Source organism: Trichosurus vulpecula, chromosome 1 (assembly GCF_011100635.1).
Source record: "Trichosurus vulpecula isolate mTriVul1 chromosome 1, mTriVul1.pri, whole genome shotgun sequence".
In the NCBI taxonomy this organism is placed as follows: Eukaryota; Metazoa; Chordata; class Mammalia; order Diprotodontia; family Phalangeridae; genus Trichosurus; species Trichosurus vulpecula.
This window is the reverse complement of record NC_050573.1, coordinates 189,006,857-189,030,100: the sequence shown is the minus strand read 5'-3', so window position 1 is coordinate 189,030,100 and position 23,244 is coordinate 189,006,857. Positions and strand designations below refer to the sequence as shown.

General features: G+C 38.1%; 1 protein-coding gene across 2 annotated transcripts in view; it reads right to left on the bottom strand.

The window, feature by feature from the left end:
- Window positions 1-1,307: 1,307 nt before the first annotated feature.
- Window positions 1,308-23,244, bottom strand: part of E2F3 (E2F transcription factor 3) — a 91,359-nt gene continuing 69,422 nt past the window's right edge. Inside the window, exons 2-7 of one of the 2 annotated variants that reach the window (XM_036750515.1) lie at window positions 13,016-13,127; window positions 11,204-11,423; window positions 9,648-9,806; window positions 6,273-6,387; window positions 5,178-5,313; window positions 1,308-1,909 (exon numbers count right to left, since the gene is read on the bottom strand). In XM_036750515.1, coding sequence (XP_036606410.1) covers window positions 1,647-1,909; window positions 5,178-5,313; window positions 6,273-6,387; window positions 9,648-9,806; window positions 11,204-11,423; window positions 13,016-13,127 — 1,005 coding nt within the window. In that variant the 3' untranslated portion in view covers window positions 1,308-1,646. The remainder of the gene's footprint in view (window positions 1,910-5,177; window positions 5,314-6,272; window positions 6,388-9,647; window positions 9,807-11,203; window positions 11,424-13,015; window positions 13,128-23,244) is intronic. The other variant, XM_036750523.1, reaches the window with a different exon arrangement.

Here is a 23,244-nt window from a genome sequence, read left to right as displayed (position 1 = left end):
ATAATTCTCCCCCCATATTCCATCAAGAATAGATGATGGGAGAATTCTCAGCATTCAGGGAATGGAGTTTGAGGTACAATGGAACCAAGACAGACCAACTCCAACCTACGAGTTTGGCTGTGAAAAACATGTTTCCATCTGGATACGGGAAAGCATACTTGGATATTCACCCAAATGAGGCTAACACAGTCCCCCACCCCCCAAACTTGGACACCATTCCCTGAGAATAAATAGGGAGAATTCTACCTCATCTTCACTAATACTGCCTTATTTGCCTTGACTCCCTTCAATCCATGATACTCCCTCATTAGTAAGAGGGAACAGGATTTGGGCCAGAGCTTCTGCTGGACCAAATACCTTTTGTGATTTACTTACTAGCTAAAGTAAATATTGTTCGGCCTCCTGGGATGGGAACGTCATCCTTCCTAAAGAGGTCTCTTCCTGACCCCATCCCGAGGAGTGGTGTCCCTGAGAGTGATGCAAGAGAGCCCTTTCCTGTGGTCATTGGCAGACAAAAGACCCCTAAATGAAGCAGTTCTTCTCAGCCTTTACTTAGAACTGCTGTATCCATGAATCTGGCACTCCCTTTAGGCAGGTGGCCCAAGGCATTAGTATCCAATACTGATTCACCCCTGGTCCTCTGTTCCACAGAGAAAGGACCAATGTGAAACAAGGCCCGTACAGCACTGAGATCACACAGGTTTAGAAACTTTGCTCAGCAGCAGCAGTTCTTACCAGCTTTGTCCCAAGCTGGAAGGAATTAGTAGAAACTGCTTCAAAGTAAACAATTAAACTGAAATGGTGATGGGTGCCCACAGGAAGGCTTAAATGCTTAAAAAAAAAAAAGTTAAAAAAAAAACAACTAAGAATTTCTAAGTGGCCACGTGCTACAAATAAACTTTAAAGATACAAATAAAATGGGGATTTTATGGGAGCACCTGAAAATCCACAAATGCTGGGAGTGGCAGAAATTGAATACATATTATCTATATTTGCAACATATTATATGGAACACTTCAAACCAAAGGCATAATAGGGCATTAGTATTTCTTACCTCATACCAAACAAATAGTACATAGCTTAAACCAAGTTAGGACCACAATTTAAATATTCCTAGGAAGAGCTGAAGAAATCCATTTTCATACTTTTGTATGACTTCAAGTTTATGCTTCCTGCAGTTCCATTCCATATTAGCAGACCCCAAAGACATGCATTCTACAAAGAAGGCACGGCTTGAAATGCTATTAAGGAAGATTGCTGTTTGCAAGTGGACCACGTGGTTCTGGCCCTTCTCCACCAGCCCATTCATCAGGCACAGTGGCCACCTGGGAAGGGAGGGAGGGCGGGCAGGAGAGAGGGCAAGGTACAGCTACCTGATTGCACACGTTCCCACCTGCTGTTTCATCCACGAGATTTTGGAGCCTAGGGCAAAGCAAGGCTTTCCCAAAGGAGCCTGCCACTGTGCGCTTATTCAATATTTAGAAAAAAACTTAGTAAAATGTCAGCTTTGTTGTGAAGTTGTAGTTTACTTCATGATAATATTCTTGAAGGAAGAAGGTGGCAAGGGACAACACTGAAGGACAGATGTTCTAGTTCCATGATAAAAAAATATTGGTTTATATATAGAGAGAATTCACACAAAACAATCAACTGCACATAAAGTCCTCCACCAATGGAAGTTTTTCTAAATCATAAGCATCGAAGAGATCACTGATGCCTTCTTCTTCCCCAAGGCTGAGTAGGTAGTCTTCCTGGATCAAGGGAGGCAATAAGTTCACAAATGGTCCTTCTAGGTTTGAAGGAATTTGGTCCTCAGTCTGCTGGAGCAGATTAGTTGGAGAAGCCAAGGGAGAAAGGTTTGCCATAGTAATGGAGCAATCAGCATGTCCTGAGTTGGTTGAGGCCACGTCTATGAAGCAAGATAGAATGGAAATGAGAAAAAAAAAACCCAGGGCGAAATGAAGCTTGATCTTTGAAAGAAGGGTTGTGTTGCTTTCTAAGTCATTCAATGCTGCAGAAAGAGACTGCTTAGTGCAAAGCAGGTATGTCACCACAAAAGGATGACTTCTCTTCTGTTCTGCCTTCTCATCTACTTTAAATTAAACAAAATGCCCTATCAGAACTGAAGGCAAACAACTTCAAAGATTAGGAACTAAGCTCATTTCTGCAGACAATTAGTAATTTTAAAAATAAATCTGGGGCAACCCAAGTGATGTAGTGGATGGAGTGCCAGGCCTGATGTCAGGAAGACTTGTCTTCCTGAGTTCAAATCCAGCCTCAGACACTAGCTATGTGACCCTGTTTGCCTCAATTTTCTCATCTGTAAAATGAGCCGGAGAAGAAAATGGTAGATCCCCTTCAGTATCTTTGCCAAGAAAACCCCAAATGGGGTCATTAAGTTGGACAAGTCTGAACAACAATTAAAAAGCCAAATGACACCCCCCAACTCCCCTGCAAAAACATTAAGGCTGGCTCCAAAACTTTAACCTCTAAATCATGTACCTTTGTTATGTTAGGGAAAAAAAAATTAAGTATTATTTAAAACCCAAGGTACTATTTTTATGATCAAAAGTAAATTAGAACTATTTCATAATAATGGTAGACATTTGCAAAGTGCTCTCTGTGCAGTCTATCATTTGAGCTTACAAAAAGTCTCTTGATGTAGATGTTATAATCACCCCCATTTTAAAGACAAGAAAACTGAGGCTGACAAGTTAAGCAATTTGGATTCTGACTTCAGGAAATAGAAACTACTCTCTCAAAAGTCACCAATGATTTCTTTAATTGCCAACCTGATGGCCACTTCTTCCTTGACCTCTCTACAACCTTTGACACTGTTGAACATCCTCTCCTCTCCAGGCTTTTACGATGCCGTTCTCTTTCTCCCTGTATGCCCATTTAACAGTGAGTATACCAGGCAGAGAGGTGTGCTGTGGCCAGATCGTACTGTATTGTAAAAGTAGATGGTTAAATTTTCAGTGTGAGTATCTGTACCTCAAAAATCACCAAATGCTACAAATCAGGGCTTGATTTACGGTTTTGTCAGTTATCTAAAGTTAAGAAAGTGATGGAGAAAATGTTAATAACGAAGATTAAACTTAAAAATGTGTTGACTTTTCAGAAAGCCTGTTGTTATACATTTACTAGCACACCTTAGGTTGTGCTACCCCAAGGGTCTGTGGGTTTCTCCTGGGTCCTCTTCTTTCTTTACATACTCTCTCAATAACCTCATATAAATTCCTATGGATTTAATTATCACCACTATGTAGATGACTCCCAGATCTATCTATCTAGATCTATCTATCTCAAGCTTAACCTATCTCTTGAACTCTCTTTTTGCACCACCGACTGCCTAGAAGACATTCCAAGCTGGATATCCCAGTTCTTCAGGGACTCAACATGTATATAACAGAACTCATTACATTTTGCCCCAGAGCTACTTCTTTTTCAGACTTCTCTATTTCTGTTGAGGGCATCATTAGTCGCAGAGATTCACAACATCTGAGTCCTGCCTAACTCCTCTCTCTCTCAATCCATATATCTAATCGTCTAGGCCTCTTCAGTTTTACCTCCACAATATTTTTCTATGTCTCTTCTCTACTCAGGCAATCGTCACCAATTTCAGGTCCTAATCACCCCTCACCGGAACTACTACAATAGTCTCTTAATTATCCTCCTTCACTGAAGTTTCTCCCCTTTTGAATCCAACTTCTACACAGATACCAATGTAATAATTCTAAAATTACAGGTCAGATAATGTTATTCCCCCTCCTCAATAAACTTCAGTAGCTCCTTATTACTTACAGGATTGAATACAGCCTTCTCTGTTTGGCACTGAATGCATTTTATAACTAGTACCAACCTACCTTTCATTTTTATACATTACTTTCATTCATGTACTTTACAGTCCAGATATAAATGAACCAGTTCTCACTTAGCATAAGTGGATTGTTCTGCAGACCCCCTTCTCCCCTCATGGTCCCACCACCCCCTTCCAGCTCTGTGGCCCATAGCCAGAGCAGCTTCAGTGCCTGGGGCCCCCACAGTTGGGAGCAGAGGACTCCTGATGTGGGGGCGGCACTGTGAAAGCCACTGCTACTCCTCCCTCCCCATGTCCTTCATTCCTGTCACCCCCCAGCTACCTGTCGGGAGCCAGAGCTAGAGTCGGAGCCAGGGGTCTTGCCTGCTTTGGAGCTGAATTTGTGTAAATTCTATGTAAAGCAAGAACTGTCATATTAATTTTGTAAAGAATGTAGCATAGTGTCTAACACTATGCTGGAACTTAGTAAATGCTTGTTGGCAAGAACAACCCTAATTTTAGTTCTAGGGGTAAGAAATGGGGTAAGGAAGGGAATCCACCATCACTTGCTGTAGAATTATTATACTGTACTTGAACCTCTTCAGGGATGGTCTGAGTAAGATGAGGCAGCTGTGACTAAGACTGGCAGAAAATTAGCAACCAAAGCCTATATGAACCTTGACAGAATTCATGCGTCTCTGTCAGTCTCACCATGGTTTTATGTAACAAACAAGGCAGGGTTACTATTGGCCCAGAGACATAGGGAAGATGCATAAGATATATGTAAGACAAAGGACAAGAAGCTAAATAGATGGGGTCAAACTTTAACCCAGCATAGCTTATGTACTAGTTTTATGAAAAAAATAAAGAAGTACAGGATGTGTTTTTCTTAAAGATGATGTAGGTACATTTGTAATATATAAGAAAAGGAAAAAAGGGAGGGGGTGGTAAAAAGGTTAGTAAAAAGGTTCAGAAGAAAAAGGAATAATTTAGGAAAAATAATTATTTTTTTGAATATGTTTGCCTTTTGTACCCTTCTCATTTCTGTTGAAAAAAAAAATTAAGTTCTCAAAAATAAACCTCTTCCTGCACTTATTTCTCTTGGACCTTCTCTCTCTACTGTAACAAATGGGGACATGGTCAAATACAACAGCCAAGTTGCTCTTTTCCAAATAGGAGGAAGTTTTACCATCTACTTCAAAGGTGGTCAGTAGCAGAAAAATCAGAATAGAATATGGCATTCTATCCCCTCTATGCCCAAATAAGGAAGATTTAATTGATAATCCTTTGGATTGAATCAATTAGAATGATAGCGTAAAAACAAACTGCATTAATCTTCACATCAAGTTTCTAAATTATGCAAAACAAAGATTGTTACCTTTGGAACTGCATTTGGGAATATTCCCATTGTGGTCTTGGTTGTAGGATTTTACTGGACTGTGTGTTTCATTCTCTTCTGGACACAGGTAAACTTCAATGGGTCCTTGGTTACTTGATAAATGTATTTGCAGGCTCTATAAATGTAAAAAAATGTCTACAGTAGGAGGTGAAATTTTGGCAATTTTCCCTACTAAACTTCATTATGGTTTCATCACAGAAGCAGAGTAACTGCCAATAAGCGTGTTCCTGAGGTAGGTCCTAACATAAGTGAGAGATTCCACCTCCTTCAGGGTTGATAAAGACTTTAGGAAAGAAATAAAATATACGCTTTCATAGGCTTTTGAAAAGAGTGCCACTAGGAAAGTTTTAGGAACTGTGTTTTTGAATTACAATTAGTTATCTATTATATGATATTAAAAGGTCCATCTTTTAGTGTTACAATAAAAACATTCTTAATAGTATACGGTTTAAAATAGGAACCAACTATACTGAATGAGCAAGGAATGGCATTTCCAAGGGGCAATAAAGAATGCAGTGCATACTTATTTGTCATTAAGTTTTCTAAAAAATAAAATTTATCCCAAGAAATAGAAAAAAATAATAATATACCTTCCTTGGTTTTAAGGGCTCTAGGTTCAAGGTAGATTTAGTTAATATGTATGAAGAGATAAAATACTCCTGTATTTCTTCACATATTTAACTAAATCTACTCTTGAACTAAAAGTCCTTACGGAAGATAACATTTTTTCTGTTTCTAATTTTAAAAAAATGAACCCCCAAACTATTTCTTCTGCTTCCCACTTGCACCACCCCCCAGGAAAAAAAAAAAGAAAAACAAAACCCTTGTAATAAATATGCAGTGTTGAGCAAAACAAATTGCCGCATTGACTATGGCCCAAAAAATATAGAAGGCAGATTATTATTGGTTAACTCACAAAACCCTCAAGACAAATTCACACCTCCTACCGCAAGCCAGGAGAAATAGCAAGTATTCAGGAGAAAATGATGTACTGATTTTCCCATTTCGTGAGTTTAAGAAAATATTTATAGCTGAAAGCTTTGCAACAACAGGAATTTTTAGTCTCATCCTTACCTCTAAGGGATCAGGCACTTCAAGTCTTGTTTCTGGAGGGGCTTTCACAACTATAACAGTTTGGTCTTTAAGGCCACTGATTTTTCGGATATCTTGATATGTAACGTAAGCTAACGTGGTAAGTGTTAAGGAAATCTTACCATACAACTGGCAAAAGTAATCCACTGAAAGACAAGTCTAACAGTATCGGTACAAAATGCAAAATGTTTTACTTCAATTATGCTGGCTCTTAGATCATCATCATGAGTGGTTCCCATGTGATTTTTTCCCCTCCCATTCAGGACTGTGTTACAAACCACCTGTTATTTTTCCAAGGAAGATGTTATCAAAGACTTGCTGTGATCAAATCATCTTTCACTTACTGTTAGTGGGAACTACTGGAGGTGGAAAGTGTTAGTAAGATTGTAAAAATTTCAAGGTGAGCAAAGGATTAGCCATTTTTCCTAGGGAGGGTGGAAAAATCCCTAAACCACCTTAATAGCTAGGCAAAGCTGGCAGCTGGGCTGGGACAGGTGTGAATAGCTAATTGGACCCCAGTGGGTACCACTGTCTCTAGGCTTTACAAATAGGCTAAGAGAAATGCAACCAAAGTGGGAACCTGGTGGGAGGTGATACTTAGGGGTGCCAAGCTTTGAAGTCAAGAAAGACAGGAGTGGCTACAGGCCTAGATGCTAGCAGTATCACAGCAAATGGTGATGGAGTAGAACTTCATCTAAAGAAAATGCCAGCCCAGTTTTCCCTTGAGCTGTTCCCTCCACCTGCAGCCTCCTCTCCCCTCCTCCTCACACTCCCACCCCTGCTTGCTGAAATTGTTCTCCTCCAAAAGTCATCTTAAATGCCACCTCCTCCATAAAGGCTTCCCTGATTTCCCCAAGTAGAAAACGATCTTTACCATCTTGGGGCCCACATAACATTTTGCTTTCATCTCTTTAATATTTTTATCACATATCAATTATTATCATAGGTTACTTGCTGTGTATGTTATATCCCACACTACTAGATGGTGCACTCCCTGGTGGCGGGGACCATATCTTATTTGTTCTATCTAACACAATGCCCAGCACATAGTGGACTCTTTAAAAAACTCTTTGTTACTGGGGAATGGGGCAATCAGAATATATGCCATCTTGGAGTGGGGGGGTAGGGTATAAATGGGGAGAAAATTTGTAATTCAAACTCTTGTGGAAATAAATGCTGAAAACTAAAAATATCAAATAAATAAATAAATAATAATTTAAAAAATGAAAAAAAAAAGCTCTTTGTTGAGTTGAACTGATAAGAAACTACTTAGGGTGGGTAAGGCTGGGATTAACAGGCATCACTGCGAATCATTTTCAATGTTTCCAGGGTTGGCTTGACTACTTACTTATACCTTAGGATGAGACATCTTCAATCCATGAACTCAATTTTGTACTCAATTGTAGTTTACTTTTATCTTGTTTGCCTTTTTTTGGGGTGGGAGAGGGCCTGCAGAGAAATACAATCTCTGTCTCAAGAAAACTAAGGGGGAAAAACATATTATCCATGGTTATACCAGTAATGCAAGAGCAACTTGGGAATGCTGTGGAAGCCACATAAATCCTGTGGAGGAAAAATGGCAGGAGAGAAAGAGGAGTCTCTGAACCAGCAGTTTTGGGGTATGGCTTTAACAGAGAGTGAGGGAAACGTCAGGAAGGCTGGTTTGGGGTTCAGCTGTGTGTGAGTGCCATACTGCTTCGGTCATGGGTTCTTTCTTTACACTAGCCAGCTCTGTTTAGCACTGAGAAAATCAAGAAGCCCCATGACAGGCACATTTTTTTTTAAATTTCCACATGTGATAAAAGCTTATTAAAACAAACCTTATCCACAATTATTAGGTCTGCTGTAGGAAAGGAAATTTCAACATATTTGTCAACAAGTTGTACAAAATTGGCAACAGAATAGAAAACTGAAGTGAGCTGTGCAAACACACTTTAAACATGTGAATTTAAAAGGTCTTTCCCTCTAGTGTGTTCCTGAATTTGCTCCATTAAGGTCAGCAACCTGCAGCGAGCCTTTTACATTTAGAATAAAATGCTGAGAAGGCTGATGTAGACGACAATGCAACTGCAGCTATCACGTGTCCTGAAAGGCTGTCCATCAGGTACTAAGCAGCTCCTCTGGGATATGGTACAAAAACACAGAGGAGCTAGAACAATCCTTGTAGGGGCTACTCCATGCTGGTCATTATTGCTAACAGATCCAGCTCAGCTCTTCCCTGCCTCACTAATAATCACCCTTTCTTCTCCGCAGACTACCTTGTGTGGAGTGGACACAATAAATGTTTAATTGAATTAGTGATGAACAGCTGATACAAAAAACACTACCAAAATCTTGTCCAAAATCACTCTCTATTGAAAAAATCGATGCTCTCCTAGTTTCAGTAAAAGGCAACTAAGATATATTTCCTTTCTTAGGCCCAGAAACATGACGGTTCAATGGAACTATAACTTATCACCATAGATCATAATGTTTTATTTCTCCACTGACACAAGTTAAGAGTCAAATAATCAGAAAGTTTAAGTTGAAATAAATCTTGGGACAACTAAAGTCCCATCAATTTTGCTTTCTATTAATCAGACATTAAATTTTTTTCCCCCAATGAGTCACACACAAAAAAATCTCTTGGCTATGTCTGGAAGTAATCATTTGTACTTTTGTTAAGATGCGGAAACATGAGAAACAAGTTTTCATGAGACGTGAATTGGGATTTCTCTCTATGACACTGTTGCCTTTTAAAAGGCAACCCTTGGATCAATGCCTTCCATCTTTAATGGCATGATAGTATCTTTTTTCTGTGTTTTTTCAGCTCTTTTATTCCCCAGTCACATTTAGGATTATAATGTCCTAATGGCTACAACACTTAGCAAAGAAGAAGAATCTAGAACCTCAACAGTATCAGGGACCCAACAAAAAATCTGTGTAACACATTAAAGTTAAATCTAATGCAAAGCTGTCATCAAAATTAATAGTTGCATTAAGTACTTAATAATAACATGACTATACTATAAAAAGTTAAGGAAGTAGTACATCCCAACCACCTGCATGTATACAGGTTGTTTCTAATAAAAATTCCTGACTTTCTCTTAAAAAACACAGATGCTATGTCTAAACTGTCTCTTACTGGGATCAGGAAAACATTTTTACACATTTCCCTTATTTTCCAAATCAGGTTAATTACTGAACAAGAAAACACCGCCCCCCCCCCCCAGTCCTCTCTCTCTCCCTCCACCCCCCAAAAGCACCCAGTTACTTCTGCATTAAACTACAAGAAACCTTCAGCATAAGTCTGGAAATTGTCTTATTGGAACTCTAGAATCGGCATAAGCCAAGCCACTGAGCTGTAGTAAAGGATATTTTTGATTTTCTGAATCTTCTGTTAACAGCTTAAGGTCCAGGGTGCAGCTTTGAATCAGCTCATCTAGCTTCTTCTCTTCCTGACTGAGCTCCGTCACTTCTTTTGACAAACCTTGACACTGAGCCAGCATGCCCCCATCATCAGAGAGACTGCAGCCCCTAGAAATTAAAAGAGATTATTCTGCACAACTATTTGTAAAATTTCAGGAGAACGGGTCGGGGGAGGGGGAGCAGGGACGCCCTTGGGAGTTGAACAGAAGTGGTAATGGTTTACTTTATAAGCATCCCTGACAACTAGAATGTAAAGAATGCTTATACTTTGTAAGCCAAGTTTTAAAAAGAACATTTATACAAATTTCTACATAAATACAGCCCTACAGTTTTCACTTCAAAATCACAACAGAAGCATGATCATTATTATTTTTTTAGAGTATTTTTCCTTCAGAAAAAGGCCTGAATTAAAAGGAAAACAGGACAAAACCACGTGACTTAAATAAACACTCATAACAGAAGCAGAAAGCAAGAGATTATTTGAGAACAAGAAGGAGACCAAAAAACTCCAATCAAAAACTGGATGGTTCCAACTTTAAGTTAGATTATACAAAGAGTGGTCTACCAAGAGAATTAGTGAAGCTTCATCACCAGTAATTAATAAGAAAAAGAAGGGTGAGGGTAACAGAAACTGAGAAAGTCTAACACTCAAAAGGTCTCTTCTCTCTCTCTCTCTGTGTCTCTGTTTCCCCCCTCCAGACAAATGGACAAAAATGTTCCACCGCTCCAACTTCTTTTAAGCACCAGAAAGAGGTCTAGCACATCACCTTTGAAGCATTATCTTATAAAGCCTGGTAATCAATTAATTCCTCCCTCCTTATGCTTAAAATAATTTAATGCTTTTCTCCTTTCTGTTTAGGTATTTTATCAATAATTCACAAAGGTTACTATCATCTTTTATGTCATGATGTAGCCCTGTCAAATGGGCACGAGTCAAGTGCTGTCATACATACCTCTTATTTCACAGATAATGAAACTGAGGGATAAGAATTGAGAATTCTGGCCAAAATCACACAGACCATTAAGAAAGGTGAAGCCACAGTCACTGAACAATGACATAGGCTTGGTTAATTTGATGTGTACATGGTTGACACAAGCCACAATTTATTTCCTACTTCTATTTTTAGAAGACCAAAAGGACAAATATGTGTATCTATCTCATGGATTATGTGTGCCAAGCACACACATGTACAGTCCCCTGTCATTCAAAAATAAATTCTGGTTGGTATTGGAGACAGCATTTCAAAAATTTCCCTACTCTAGTCTAATCAAACAGAAGTTCTATCTTTGATATTATTCAAATAAAAAGCCCATTTTTTTTTACCTTTAAGATTATTTGGGCTAAGTAACAAGGTAGATGAAGGGAGACAATGAATCAGGGGAATGGCAGGTATGGGAGGAGAGGGAAAGAAATGGAATATGATATGAATGGGGAAGTTAGGTCTGAAAGAAAAGCTACTGCCATTGAAAAACTACTCCCCACAGTGACAGGGACTGATACTCACATCCACTGTACGTTGTTTTTAGATTTCTTCTTAATGAGGTGGATGCCTTCCAGCACATTGGTGATATCATAAATTCTCCTCTTTTGCACCTTAAGCACTTCGGCTGCTTTGTTCAAATCCAAGACCCCATCTGGGGATTGGCTCAATAGCTGAATGAACTTCTTGGTGAGCAGACCAAGTGACGTATCATACCGTGTTTTTTCTGAGGGAGATTTTGGAGCTTGAAGAAAAACAAAAACCGAACGGGTAGGGGATGGGGGTGAAGGTAAAGAACTGAAGGGTTCCTTTGCAATGAAGCAAGCCTTCTTTCCCATTCCAGCATGAGTTAGCATCCAAAGCATAGTATTTGTTTTTTTTGGCAAGTTACACATAGTAAAGTTTTGGAATAAAAAAGAGAGTAGCAGAAATCTAAAAAAGGATTAAAGCACCTTACATTCAGGGGTGTGTGTACATGTGTGTGTGCGTGTGCATCTTCTGAAGCCTCACTATAATACTGCTGTGGAGCTGATACCTTAAGGAACATGGTAATAGGTAAAACTGTATTCCAAGTAATTCTGTGATTTTTAGTAAATAATTCATTTCCAACAGGGCCCAATACGTACTCAAAGTATATTTAATTCTACACTCTGGTGAGTTGTATTATAATCAGGCTTCAATGCATTTTTTCACATTCACCAAGTTTTCAAACAAGATTTCGTAGGGTCATCTAAGGGAACTCAGAAACTAGTCTAGAACCCTACATTTTACAGATGGGGAAACTGAGGTCCAGAAGGGTTAAGTGACCTGCTCAAGGTCACACAAGGAATAGGGATCAGAGATGGAATTTGAACTCAGATTCTCTGACTCCAAATCCAGTGCAATTTCCACTGTACCATAAATTAAATTAGAAAACATTAATCATCTATGTGCAAAGTACTATATTAGAATAATTTACCCACCAAGTCTCCCAGACTTTTCAATGTTAAGGTCAAGGATTCCATCTTACATTAACTATTACTTGAGTAGCTGACTTAGGAAGAGGAAGCCCTCATGAACATGACAAGATTTTAGATATAAATATAGCTGGAAGGAACCTTCAGAAGGATATAATCCAATCTTCTTGTTTTACATTTAAGGATGTCAGAGGGAGTCTAAGTGACTTACGGTCATACAGGTAAATAAGCTTCAGAAGTGGGATCTGAACTCAGGTCCTTGTTGGAGAGAGAATGCTTTCTATTCAACCAGACACACCAACTTGACTTCTATTGTCAAATCACTCCCTTCAGTCCCCTCCCTAGTCTACACAATTTTTCTTTTTCACATTTAAGTGACTGTGGGATGAAATTTAGAATCAGAAGGGAACTTAGTCCAAAAGGAGGAAATATAAGTGAGTTTGATCACAGTCACGCAGGTGGTAGTAACTACTGTAACTTTACTGTTCTCAGTCAATTCTAATGCTACCTAGCTACAGAATCAATGTGTGGGGAGCTGCTCATCTTGATCTGGTTAGTCTCAACACCAATTATATAAAATTAAATTTGATTACAGAACAGTGCCAAACATATTTTATAATTTAGGTTGAAAATGTAACTGTACACTGCATTAAAGATCTCGCAATGACATAGCATCCATGCACAGACATCTACTCAGCAGGTTTCACTTGGAAAATTGCGGGCACTTTGGGGGTGGGGTGAGGTGGGGAAGAGGATAGAAATAGAAAGATTAAAAAGAATGAATTATGTGCCAAAATTATTCCAAATTTTGCACTCTCTCAGCCACATGCTGTGAAAATTGGGAGTCCTACACCAAAAAGAATAATGAATATTTCCTTACTTTTTGGACTATCTGGACTTCTTACTGCGGCTCTTCCTTTGCCTTTGGGGGTTTTTAGACCATCTGAGAGAAACTGATGACCACTTTCTCCTAGCTCCAGCCTTCGCTTTGCCTATAAGAAAGTACAACCATATCCATCACTATTACCTCTAAAAAAAATTGAAGTAATGAATAACAAAGCTCTCCCAGTTCCACAAAAGTGGAGGTGGGGGGTTGGCAGGGGGGGACAGGGGCAGTGTCAATCATTAGAATTAAGAGAAATTACAGAGACTCAAACTTAGGCTACAACCAGAGAAACATTGAGTAACACTCACTTCCCACCATCAAACTAGAATCCTAACAATAAATTCTTATTCAATTTAATAATTATTTCTGGAGTGACAATTATGTGTCCAGCACTGTGCTGGATGTTGGCAGTGACATAATTCAATTATAATGCCGACAAATTTCATAGTGACCTGTCAGCATAAAACATGCACAATTAGATAATTACATAGACATCTAGCACTCATATTCAGCTGAGTTCTTAGACTTCTGAGAACCACTACTGTCTTATCTAAGACAATGTCCAATAACTTATATTGGATCTGCTTTGAGCAGGACACACAGGGCATCAATTAAGAGTAGAAATACCTCATTCTAGCTTCAAATCTTACCAAGATTTTACCATAGCCCATAAAATATGGGATTTAAAATTTTTAAACTTTAATTCAACAAACATAAAGCACCTAGGATGTAAGTATAATATGCTGCATGAGGGACATACACGTTGCTTTTTATTTTTTAAAGGTAGTTTTTGTCTTCATGAAGTTCACCATCTAATGGAAAGATAAGTCAGGTAGATAAATAACTATGGTTCAAGTAATTCGAAAGATTTAAAGAGGAAAAGACAACAGTATTAATTTTTTTACTGGGACTGAATAGTACCAGGTTTTATTAACTGAAATCTACAACAGAGTTGCAGGTTTTCTCCTGTAACCAAGATCAGCACCATTTCTTACTTTTATTCTCCGTATTTCCAATACAGGAAGACAGGGTAGAATTTTAGTAGCATGTTTGGAAAGAGAATGCAACACCTCAACTCTTGGCTCAATCACCCAAGCATCTCTATCACCACAAACCCATTTTTACAAGTTTTCAAGGACAGGAACCTGGTTTCCTGAGTATCTTTTTCCACTGACAATGCTGGCAAGTTCTGAATACTAACATCTGTCAATTTCATCAAACGTTTACAAAGAGTTTGACATACATTGTACAGACAACAAGTTTAAGTAGCTGTATGGGGACGTTTTTGCTTGTTTTTAGAAAACAAAAATTTTCTGTTTGTCTATATAAAAAAAGCAATTGTGAAATATTTACATAACCTTGAATATTTATAATATTTTATGTTATATTTACAACCAAGCAATAATTGTTTTATTAGAATTAAATACTTATGCTTTTATACCTTCTGCAAAATTAACATATCCTTTGCATAACAGCATAGTAAGTAAATGTGGGATTGGGTGGAAAGAATACACTACAGAAGCCTTCACCTTTACTATAGGTCACTCTTCCTTTTATTCCACCCCCTCCCCCATAGGGAGGAAGTAGGGAAAAGACTCAAATGAAAGCTTCTTTCCATTTTCTTTTCCCCTACTAGGCTACAAATTTTATTTCCTCAGATACTATGCATTATTGGATAAAATGTAAATGTTTAATTGGGAACCTCTAGTTTCTGTGTACACACACACACACACGTGTGCACGCGCACACACTATAAATGTGGATTTTCTCATTTTTGACTTGGCATAACGATACAATAGTACTTTTAATGCTATGTTCCAGTAATGATTCTCATTTACAGACTAATTCATGTTTACAAAGAGTCTGACTTACATTTTCTCATCTGATCCTTAAAGCAATCACACATTATAATCCCCGTTTTCCCAACAAGAAAACGGACACAGGTTCAATGAGTTGTTAATAATTGCTAGGACCTGATTCAGGTCTTCTGACTTAAAATTTGGTGGTTTCTTTGCAAAAGCAAACAAATTTTAAAGCACTATTTAAATGGTAGTTATTGCAATTATTGTTAATTATTATTATACACCATAGTTCCAAACTGGTATTTAAAATATAACATTAGGTCAAGCAGGCCCATTGTGTCTTGTAGAAATGGATTAAGAAAAATAGAATTAAGTGACCTTAGAGGCTGTCTGGTAGTCCAATCTTTCATTTTACACAGAAAGAAAACTGACCCAGAAGTGATTTGCCCAGGGTTTTTTTTTTTTTTGAGTCTTAACATTTTCAAGGTTTAAAAACAAAAAACACATAAATTCAATGGTGCTTTTAACTAAACTCCTCTCATGTTAACCTTATCTATATATTAGAGACATCTAAAACAGTGGAAAAAATGCATAAATCAAATATAAATTCAGACAGCCAGCAGTAGCCAAGACCAGAATTAGGTTCCTGATCCACCATATTATATTAACAGCCTAGAATCAGAGTTCAGTTGGAATTTGCATGTTGGAGCCAAAGATGGTGAAAAGAACTGTAGAATTTCAAATTCAGAGAGTTGGATCTAAGTATGAATCTAAGAAGGAACTATCAACTTACTACCTGAATGGACAAGCCTGGAAGAGAACTGGGGAGGGGAATGGAGCAGGTACGAGAGAGAGGGGAAAACCAAAAACTAGTTTAACAGGTGCCAGCCATGACAGGCAAGGAGGCATCTTCCAGGTGCGTGGGTGAGTATATAGAGACAAGGCTGGAGTAGAGAAAATTATATAGTGGGGGAAAAGGCATACTCACAGCTAGGTAGGAGAAAATGAACTGAGCCACAGTCAAACACTTTTAGCAGAAGGAGGGAAAATCTTGCTTTTACCTTAACAAGAGCAGAGTAGCTTTCTGGTAAACTACAAACCCTAACAAATTCTGGTGATCCTAGTTAAGTGAAGACTAGGAGGGATGATAGGGCAGCCTAGAGGAGGCAAAATAAGGAAAAGGAAAAAGGGTAGACTTAAATTTAAAAGAAAAAGAAGCAATAATGCAAAATGAATGGGGAATATTTCTATTTCTTTTTAAAATTGTGAGCTTAATTATAGATGTCGAAAATATACATTTCAACATAAAAATAAAAACAAAAGAAGATTATATATGAATAAATAAGGACTGTGAGAGTTAACCACCCACACCGTAACTCCTCACCTCTCTTATTCTGGGCATGTGGACATCTATTCATTCTTTGGGTTGACTGATCAGCTCACTCTAACCAGGGATAGGTGGGGCACTGGATAGAGCACTGGGCCTGAGGTCAAGAAGACTTGAGTTCAAATCCAGTCTCAGACACTTACTAGCACTGTGACCCTGGGCAAGTCACATATATCCTATTTGCCTCAGTTTCTAATCCACAAAATGAGCTGGAGAAGGAAACGGCAAACCACTCTAGTACAACTGAAAAAAAAATGACTAAAACATGCCCCTGACAACTGTGTTTCCTGATAACTTGAATTTTATCAGTTTTTAATAAGTTCTTTCTCTGCCCCTTGAAACTATCACACTGTTCCCATATAAAGGAAGCATCATCCTACATAATTTACAAAGTTATTAAACTTTTGGGTATTTTTCTTAACTTTTCTCAATTAACAAGCTTTTATTATCTTTCCTTCCCACCTCCATACTCTTCCCTGTGGAAAAAAAGAAAAAAAAAAACCCCTTGCAACAAATATGGATAGTCAAACAAAACAAATCCTGGATTCTCCACATCCCAAAATGTGACTTATCCTGCACTCTAAATCCATGACTTTCTCTATAGTTGGGGGTAGCATGTTTCACCATCCGTCCTTTGGAACTGCAGCTGGTTATTCTGCTGTTTGGAGCTTGTTTGGAGTCTTTCAATGTTGTTTGTCCTTACAATATTGTTGTTATTATTAGTTTTGCTCTGCATCAGTTGACACAAGTCTTCTTTCATCATTCTATAGTAGTGCAGTAATATTCCATTATATTAATAAACTGTAATTTGTTCAGTCATTTCCCAATGGATACACACCCCTGTAGTTTCCAGCATTTCTCTTAATTATTAGTAATTTGGAGCATTTTTTTTTTCCATATGGCTGTTACTGTGGATTTCCTTTTTTTTTTTTTTTTTTTGAAAACGGCCTCTTTATATCCATTTGTCAAGTGGAGAATATAAACATGAGAATATTTACACCAAAGTTCATTTTCTGTCCTTTTTGTAACCAAACTGCTAATAGCCTATCTGAAAACAGCTTGTTCAGTTTTTAATAAACAATTTCTTTTTCTGCCCCGTCCATACATCAAGTTGTTCATGTATGAAAGAAAAGCAATACCTTATATACTTTATCACTTGGTTTAATTCCTTTTCTTTACACAAAGTTATTTCTTCTGTCTTGATAAGTACCAAACTTCTCTATATGAAATAGCAGCAATTTAAAGAACATTACCTGTGAAATTGAACTTTTGTAATATAGTGTTTTCCTCCTACTACCTGTAAAGCTTGTTTAAAAATATTTGTGTGTGTGTATGCATATATATTGTTCAAATTTAAAATGGTAGTTACAACACTGCCGTTTTTCTCTTTCTGAACTTCCTTCTGCTTCTTTATTTTTAAAATGTTTCACTGCCAATTTTCCGTGTCTTCATTAAAAAACAAACTGACGTTATACTTAGACCACCCTAATTCGTCTCCCATCAAAAAAAAAACTTATAATAAGCAAGTACAGTAATGAAAAATTACTTCACTCATTGGTTAAACAGGAATATTTCTCAATGTCGTGGTAGCCACTTATGTCAGGAAGAGAGACATCAAGGTGAGAAGCATTGTTGGAAACTAAACTTATCAAAGAATAGAATGAAACAGGTAAGCTAAGCTGGTGAATAAAAGAATTAAGAAAAGAGAACATTATATGACTGCTGAGTTTGATTCTGACCTCTTTTGCGGATCGTACCAAAGAGCTCTCTTTCTTCTCCTTCCCAATGAAGGTTCCTTTGCTTTCACTTAGCTCACAGCAGCCTGCTCAGATGGTGCATGCACTCTTTCTTTCTCTCTTGCCTATGTTGCCTGGCCCTTAAATAAAGGCTCCTAGAATCCCAATCCTGATGACTGGCATGGAAGCTTTGACCCACTCCATTTCTGACTTGGGTCCCAAAGCTAAAAATTTCATAGTATTATCACTTTGTATCTTTGATTTTAATGTCCTAAAACCTATTTTTTTTTTCTAAAAGAGCATATAGTGAGTAACAAAGTCAAAAGCAAAACAGTCCCTGCCCTCAGGGAGCTTATATCCTATGCTTTAAATCATACCGAGCATACACAAATGTAGTTAACTAAGAGTTATTAAAAGTTAAAATTCCAGTTCTACTTCTCACATTTGCTCTACTACTGTTATGTCTATGTCCATTAATGCAAGAGAATTATGTAGTTAAGTTCTACTTTCTTTCTTAATCTTTTAACATTTTTTGTTAGATTTTTGTATTTTGGGTTAGTCAATCAGCTCAAACATTACCTTCTCATTTAAGAATACCCTACACTGATGAAATCACCAGTTCAGGCTATTTCAAATCACTATATGTCTCATACAGAATCACTATAGATATAAAAGATGTTAGTTTCTGGGGAAAGATCGCAATGGATTAATGTAATGGGTTTGTCTTAATTTCAAGAATATAAGCAAATATCAAAAATAAAAACAAAATTTAGACACCAGCCTTCATGCCTCAAGTTAATCTCTCTGCCTGTCTTTTCCATATATAGAATATTTTGAAAGAAGTAACCAAGTCCTCAAATTTCAGGTCAATCCAAGAAAAATCACCTTCTTAACTGAAGGTACCCCCAAATTTTTTTATTTGGGGATTTGAATATAGCATGTTCCTAACTTTTACTAAAACTGGGTATGCATTTTATCTAGTCACAAAAGGCTTCTGTTCATATCTTCCAAACAAGCAACATTTTTTTCTCCTTTCAGAAAACATCTTCTGATCCTTCTTTAGCCAGTTAGCCTGATTTTGGGAAGTCTCAGGGCAACCCCTCTGGGTCCGACTCCTTCGGTTCCATGAAGGAGTGTGTCCGTCCATGTTAGTACAACTCAGGCCCTGGGATGGTTTGTGGGGCTGGCACTTTAAATTCTCATCAGTCCAGCGACAAGGGGCAGCAGGCAGGGTAGTTGGCCCTAGTGGACACAGTTCTACAAACACCCCATTGTGAAGGAGTTCTCCTAATGAAACCCAGAAGAGTGGTCTTTGAAGATTATTTTATGAACCTGGGAGCCATTTGAAGAGCTTCCTCTTTAGTACTGAAACATTAATTTTAAAAATACAAATTATTTTTGTAATGGTTTGTCCCCTGGTTGTAAAGCTGACATCTGTTACTCATGTGTTTTTTCAGGAGCATCCTATAATCTTTCACAAATGCCCTGAAGGCTTACGATCATGAAGAATGATGTTTTCCTTTTTCTTTTCTATTTCCTTCTTAGCAACAAGCTCCATTACAAAATCATAAAGCAGGAGATGTGGTGATTAAGATGGAGTATGCACCAACAACCATGGTTAATTCTGGTTACTTCTGCACTCAAGCAACCTTAGAAAAACATATGTTTAGTTTGTTCCCTTTCTCAGCTCAAGGGTCACAAGGGATGACCTATCTCCAAAATATCTGAGCCCAATTTTATAGAACAGTATTTTTGGCTAAATGGTAAAAGCAACAAAACCATGTTTCCCACTAAGAGCAGGGGTGGGAAATCTGCCCGAGGCCATATGTGGCTGTCTAGGTCCTCAAGTGCAGTCCTTTGACTGAATCCAAAGTCCACAGAACAAATGCCCTTAACAAAACGATTTGTTCTGTAAAATTTGGACTCAGTCAAAAGGCCGACCTCAAGGACCTAAAAGGCCACATGTGGCTTTGAACCTGCAGCTTCCCCATCCTTGCACTAAGGAAAGAGAGATATTTCTTTACAAGTTCTTTAACTGAAAAGCTGGATAGATAAGGTTAGGGTAAAGAACCAATAGTATAAGGTAATATACTTTTATTTTAAATTTTAGAAATAGAGAAAGCTTTAGGCTATTGCATCGTTATTTTCAAATTTGCCTGATTTTCACAATTACCTTTTTGCTATTCCCCTACAAATTTATTGTACAGTTAATTGAAATTAATGTCTTAAATTGATATAAATTACACGTTGAATAGTATAGAGTCTCTGTTATGTTTTTTACACACATAAAGCAGATAACAAGTATACTAAGGCTGATAATTGATTTTGGCCCCTTTGAAAATTTTAACCATTGAATTTTATAATTTAAAGTAAAACTGAACTTAAAAACCATCATACATTGTTCCTCAGTCTCCACAGGGAATCTATGAACTACACAGAAACAACAAAGGTTTCTTAATATGTTATTATGGCAACCTATAGCATAAGCCATCTTGTTTGGCATCCTTCTGAGAAATCTTGAGAGGTAATTAAAAGCATTAGATTGATTGGACTCAGGGGTCTGAATGGGTCATCTTCAATGCTGCCAATGCTGTTGCTGGGAAATTTGTTTCCCAGCAATGGTTAACATCTCTAGGAACTAAAAGGAGAAGCAATCATTATGCTTGTTAAAGGAGTTGCCAAGAAGGGGACACAGGTAGAAAATTTGGTTTTTAACTGAGATATTTTGTCCTGGTTTCTTGTCTCATTCAGACATCCCTGTTTCTTTTGGTATCATGTCCAGCTACTTTAGTGTCAGTGTTCTATTACCACAGAAACTCTTAACTCCAGTCCTCCCGCCCCACCCCCTCAAAAAAAAAAACCCTTGAAATTTCACTCCTAGTAGGTACTGAAAAAACAAAACAAAACAACTCATTTTCCTTGTCTAGCTGATTACCTCCCATGTGAATATATTTGCATTAATTAGGTAGGCAAAGATTTCTGGGAGTTCTAGAAATAGCTATGGGTTAGGGAAGGAAGGCGGGCCTATATGAAGAAAAATGAGCAATGTTGGGGAGAAATGGAAATAGGAAGTTGGCTGGCCATTTGTAGCTGTGAATTCCTTCTCCCCTTTCCCACCCTCTGCTCCCAATCACACAAGCAGGAAGTCATGCACTTAGTTTAAAAAACAAAACCAATACAGGCATAAATGGCTAACACAGAAAAAGGGTAGTGGACATGTCAAAATTTAAGCTGACATCTTTGCCAAACCCTGAATTTAAGCACATTTTTCCCCTTCCAAAAAAAAATCTTTCACTTGTTGGGAAGATCAAAGGCATTTATTCCTGCAGTTAAAAGCCAAGATAAGGGGAATGACTTCAAAAATCTGATGTGCTGATTATAGCAGAGATGGGTAAAAGATCAAGTACACCAAGAGATGCTCTTTTCTTGTTTCTGGTACTCTTTTTTGGACAGGTGTGATTTCATTTATGGTGAGGAAACTCTACGAACGCCAATCAGAGCCTACTCTGCAACTTAGTATAAGCAGGTTGCTGGAGGTGGGGGTGGGGATGGGTGGGTGGGGGGAGACAGGACTTGAATACAAATATTGAATTTGAGGCCAGCTCTTTATCCACACTATCTAAGCTGGGTTTTGAATTCATTTTCCATGCATATTGCTGTCTAGCTAAAGATGGTGCCTTAAGTACACTTGTTCCCAAACTCCTTGGTTTCTATATACCCTGTGTTTTTGCTGGTAATGTTTACTCTGTATTCATTTTGATCATGGTTCACCTCTAAGATGCCAAGTTTATTAGATATTCTTTGTAGCAGGTATCACTTTCCTTGGGAGTTACAGGATGGCATTTATAAAGAAGATACACTTATCTGTGAAAAGCAAATGGACAAGGTGTTGATGGATCAATGACGATCCCTTTCCTCACTTTTTTTTTGCTTTCCTGTCAAAGACCTGGAACAACACCTCCAAGGTAGCCATCAAGAGTTTGGGGCAGACGGTACACTGAACAAACTCCTTGTGAATGCTGATTTGGCAGAATTCCACAACAGCTAGATGCCAGTTTTGCATCTGGTGTTTATCTCTTCAATGATGTCAACAGAGGCTGGATTCACTTCATTACGATGTGTGTTCAATGCTGACAGTGTTTCTGAGTAGAAACATTTTAATCGTTCATAAAAACAGAGCATGTGAGGGCTTGAGATGCTCTTTATTTTTTCCTTGAAGTTGCTTGTGTTGGTAGATGTGACCTACCATTGAAACATCATTTCCCTGATGTCACGTCCTCTTCGAAAATGAAGGACAAACACAATCTGTGAGTAGGCTGAGCCGCCTGAATTGGGGACCCAGCTAGCTGGGTAACTCAGCTCGTCCTCTCCAAAGGAAGGTAAATTTTGATGGCCAGAAGCTGCCCACTTAACTTGGGTTTACTGGCTAGACTCCTTTCTTTCTACAAAACCTTAAACCCAGTTCACTCTGAAGCTTACCTGTTTATGACAAGTGGAAGAACCTAGGTTCCCCCTCTCTGCCCCAGAATGACCAATTCTCAAGCAGAGCTGTAGATGTGAGAAGGGAGAGTGATGAGCCAACAACTGCCAAGATTTTTCAGTGTTTTTTCATGGAAATAGGACCATCTGCCATTTTTAAACCTTATGTGTTCTGAATATGAGGAGGTAACTTGTGAACCTCTCTATACAAACACCTAAATTCAATGAATGAATCTTCACCTATAATGACAGGTTCAGAGGAGATTACATCATTCTTACAGAACTAAGCTCAAGGGCAGACATTGCTTTTTGGGGGCTGTCTTTGAATCCCCTCGGCCCGACAAATCAGAGGTGCTTAAAGTGTTTGTTTACAGGTTTTCCATTTTCCACTTCACCTTCATTTATTACCTGCCACTACTTCAACCCATATAATGTATAATCAACTTGTCTTGTTTGATGTAAGAATGAATGAAGGAGAGATATTAGAGTTTTGTTTTTTTGGGGAAGGAGAGGAGGCAGTATATATGTTATACTAGCTTTTCTACATTAGTGGAAGCCCTTTCTAGCCAATAGTCAAACACTCATTAAGGGCTTACTAAGTATTAAGCACTAGGGATACAAATAAGAAAGAGAAAGTTATCCCTGCCCACAAGGAGCTTACAATTTAATGGAGGAACAAAATACACAAAAGAAAGCTGAAAAAGTTGGGGAGGAGGAAAGAAAAGGTACCAGGCATGAGGGGGTTAGGGATTTGGTACGGTAGAGCCCAGTTGAAGGAGTGTGGCTAATGGGAAAGGAAAATGGGCCCACTTTAAGTAG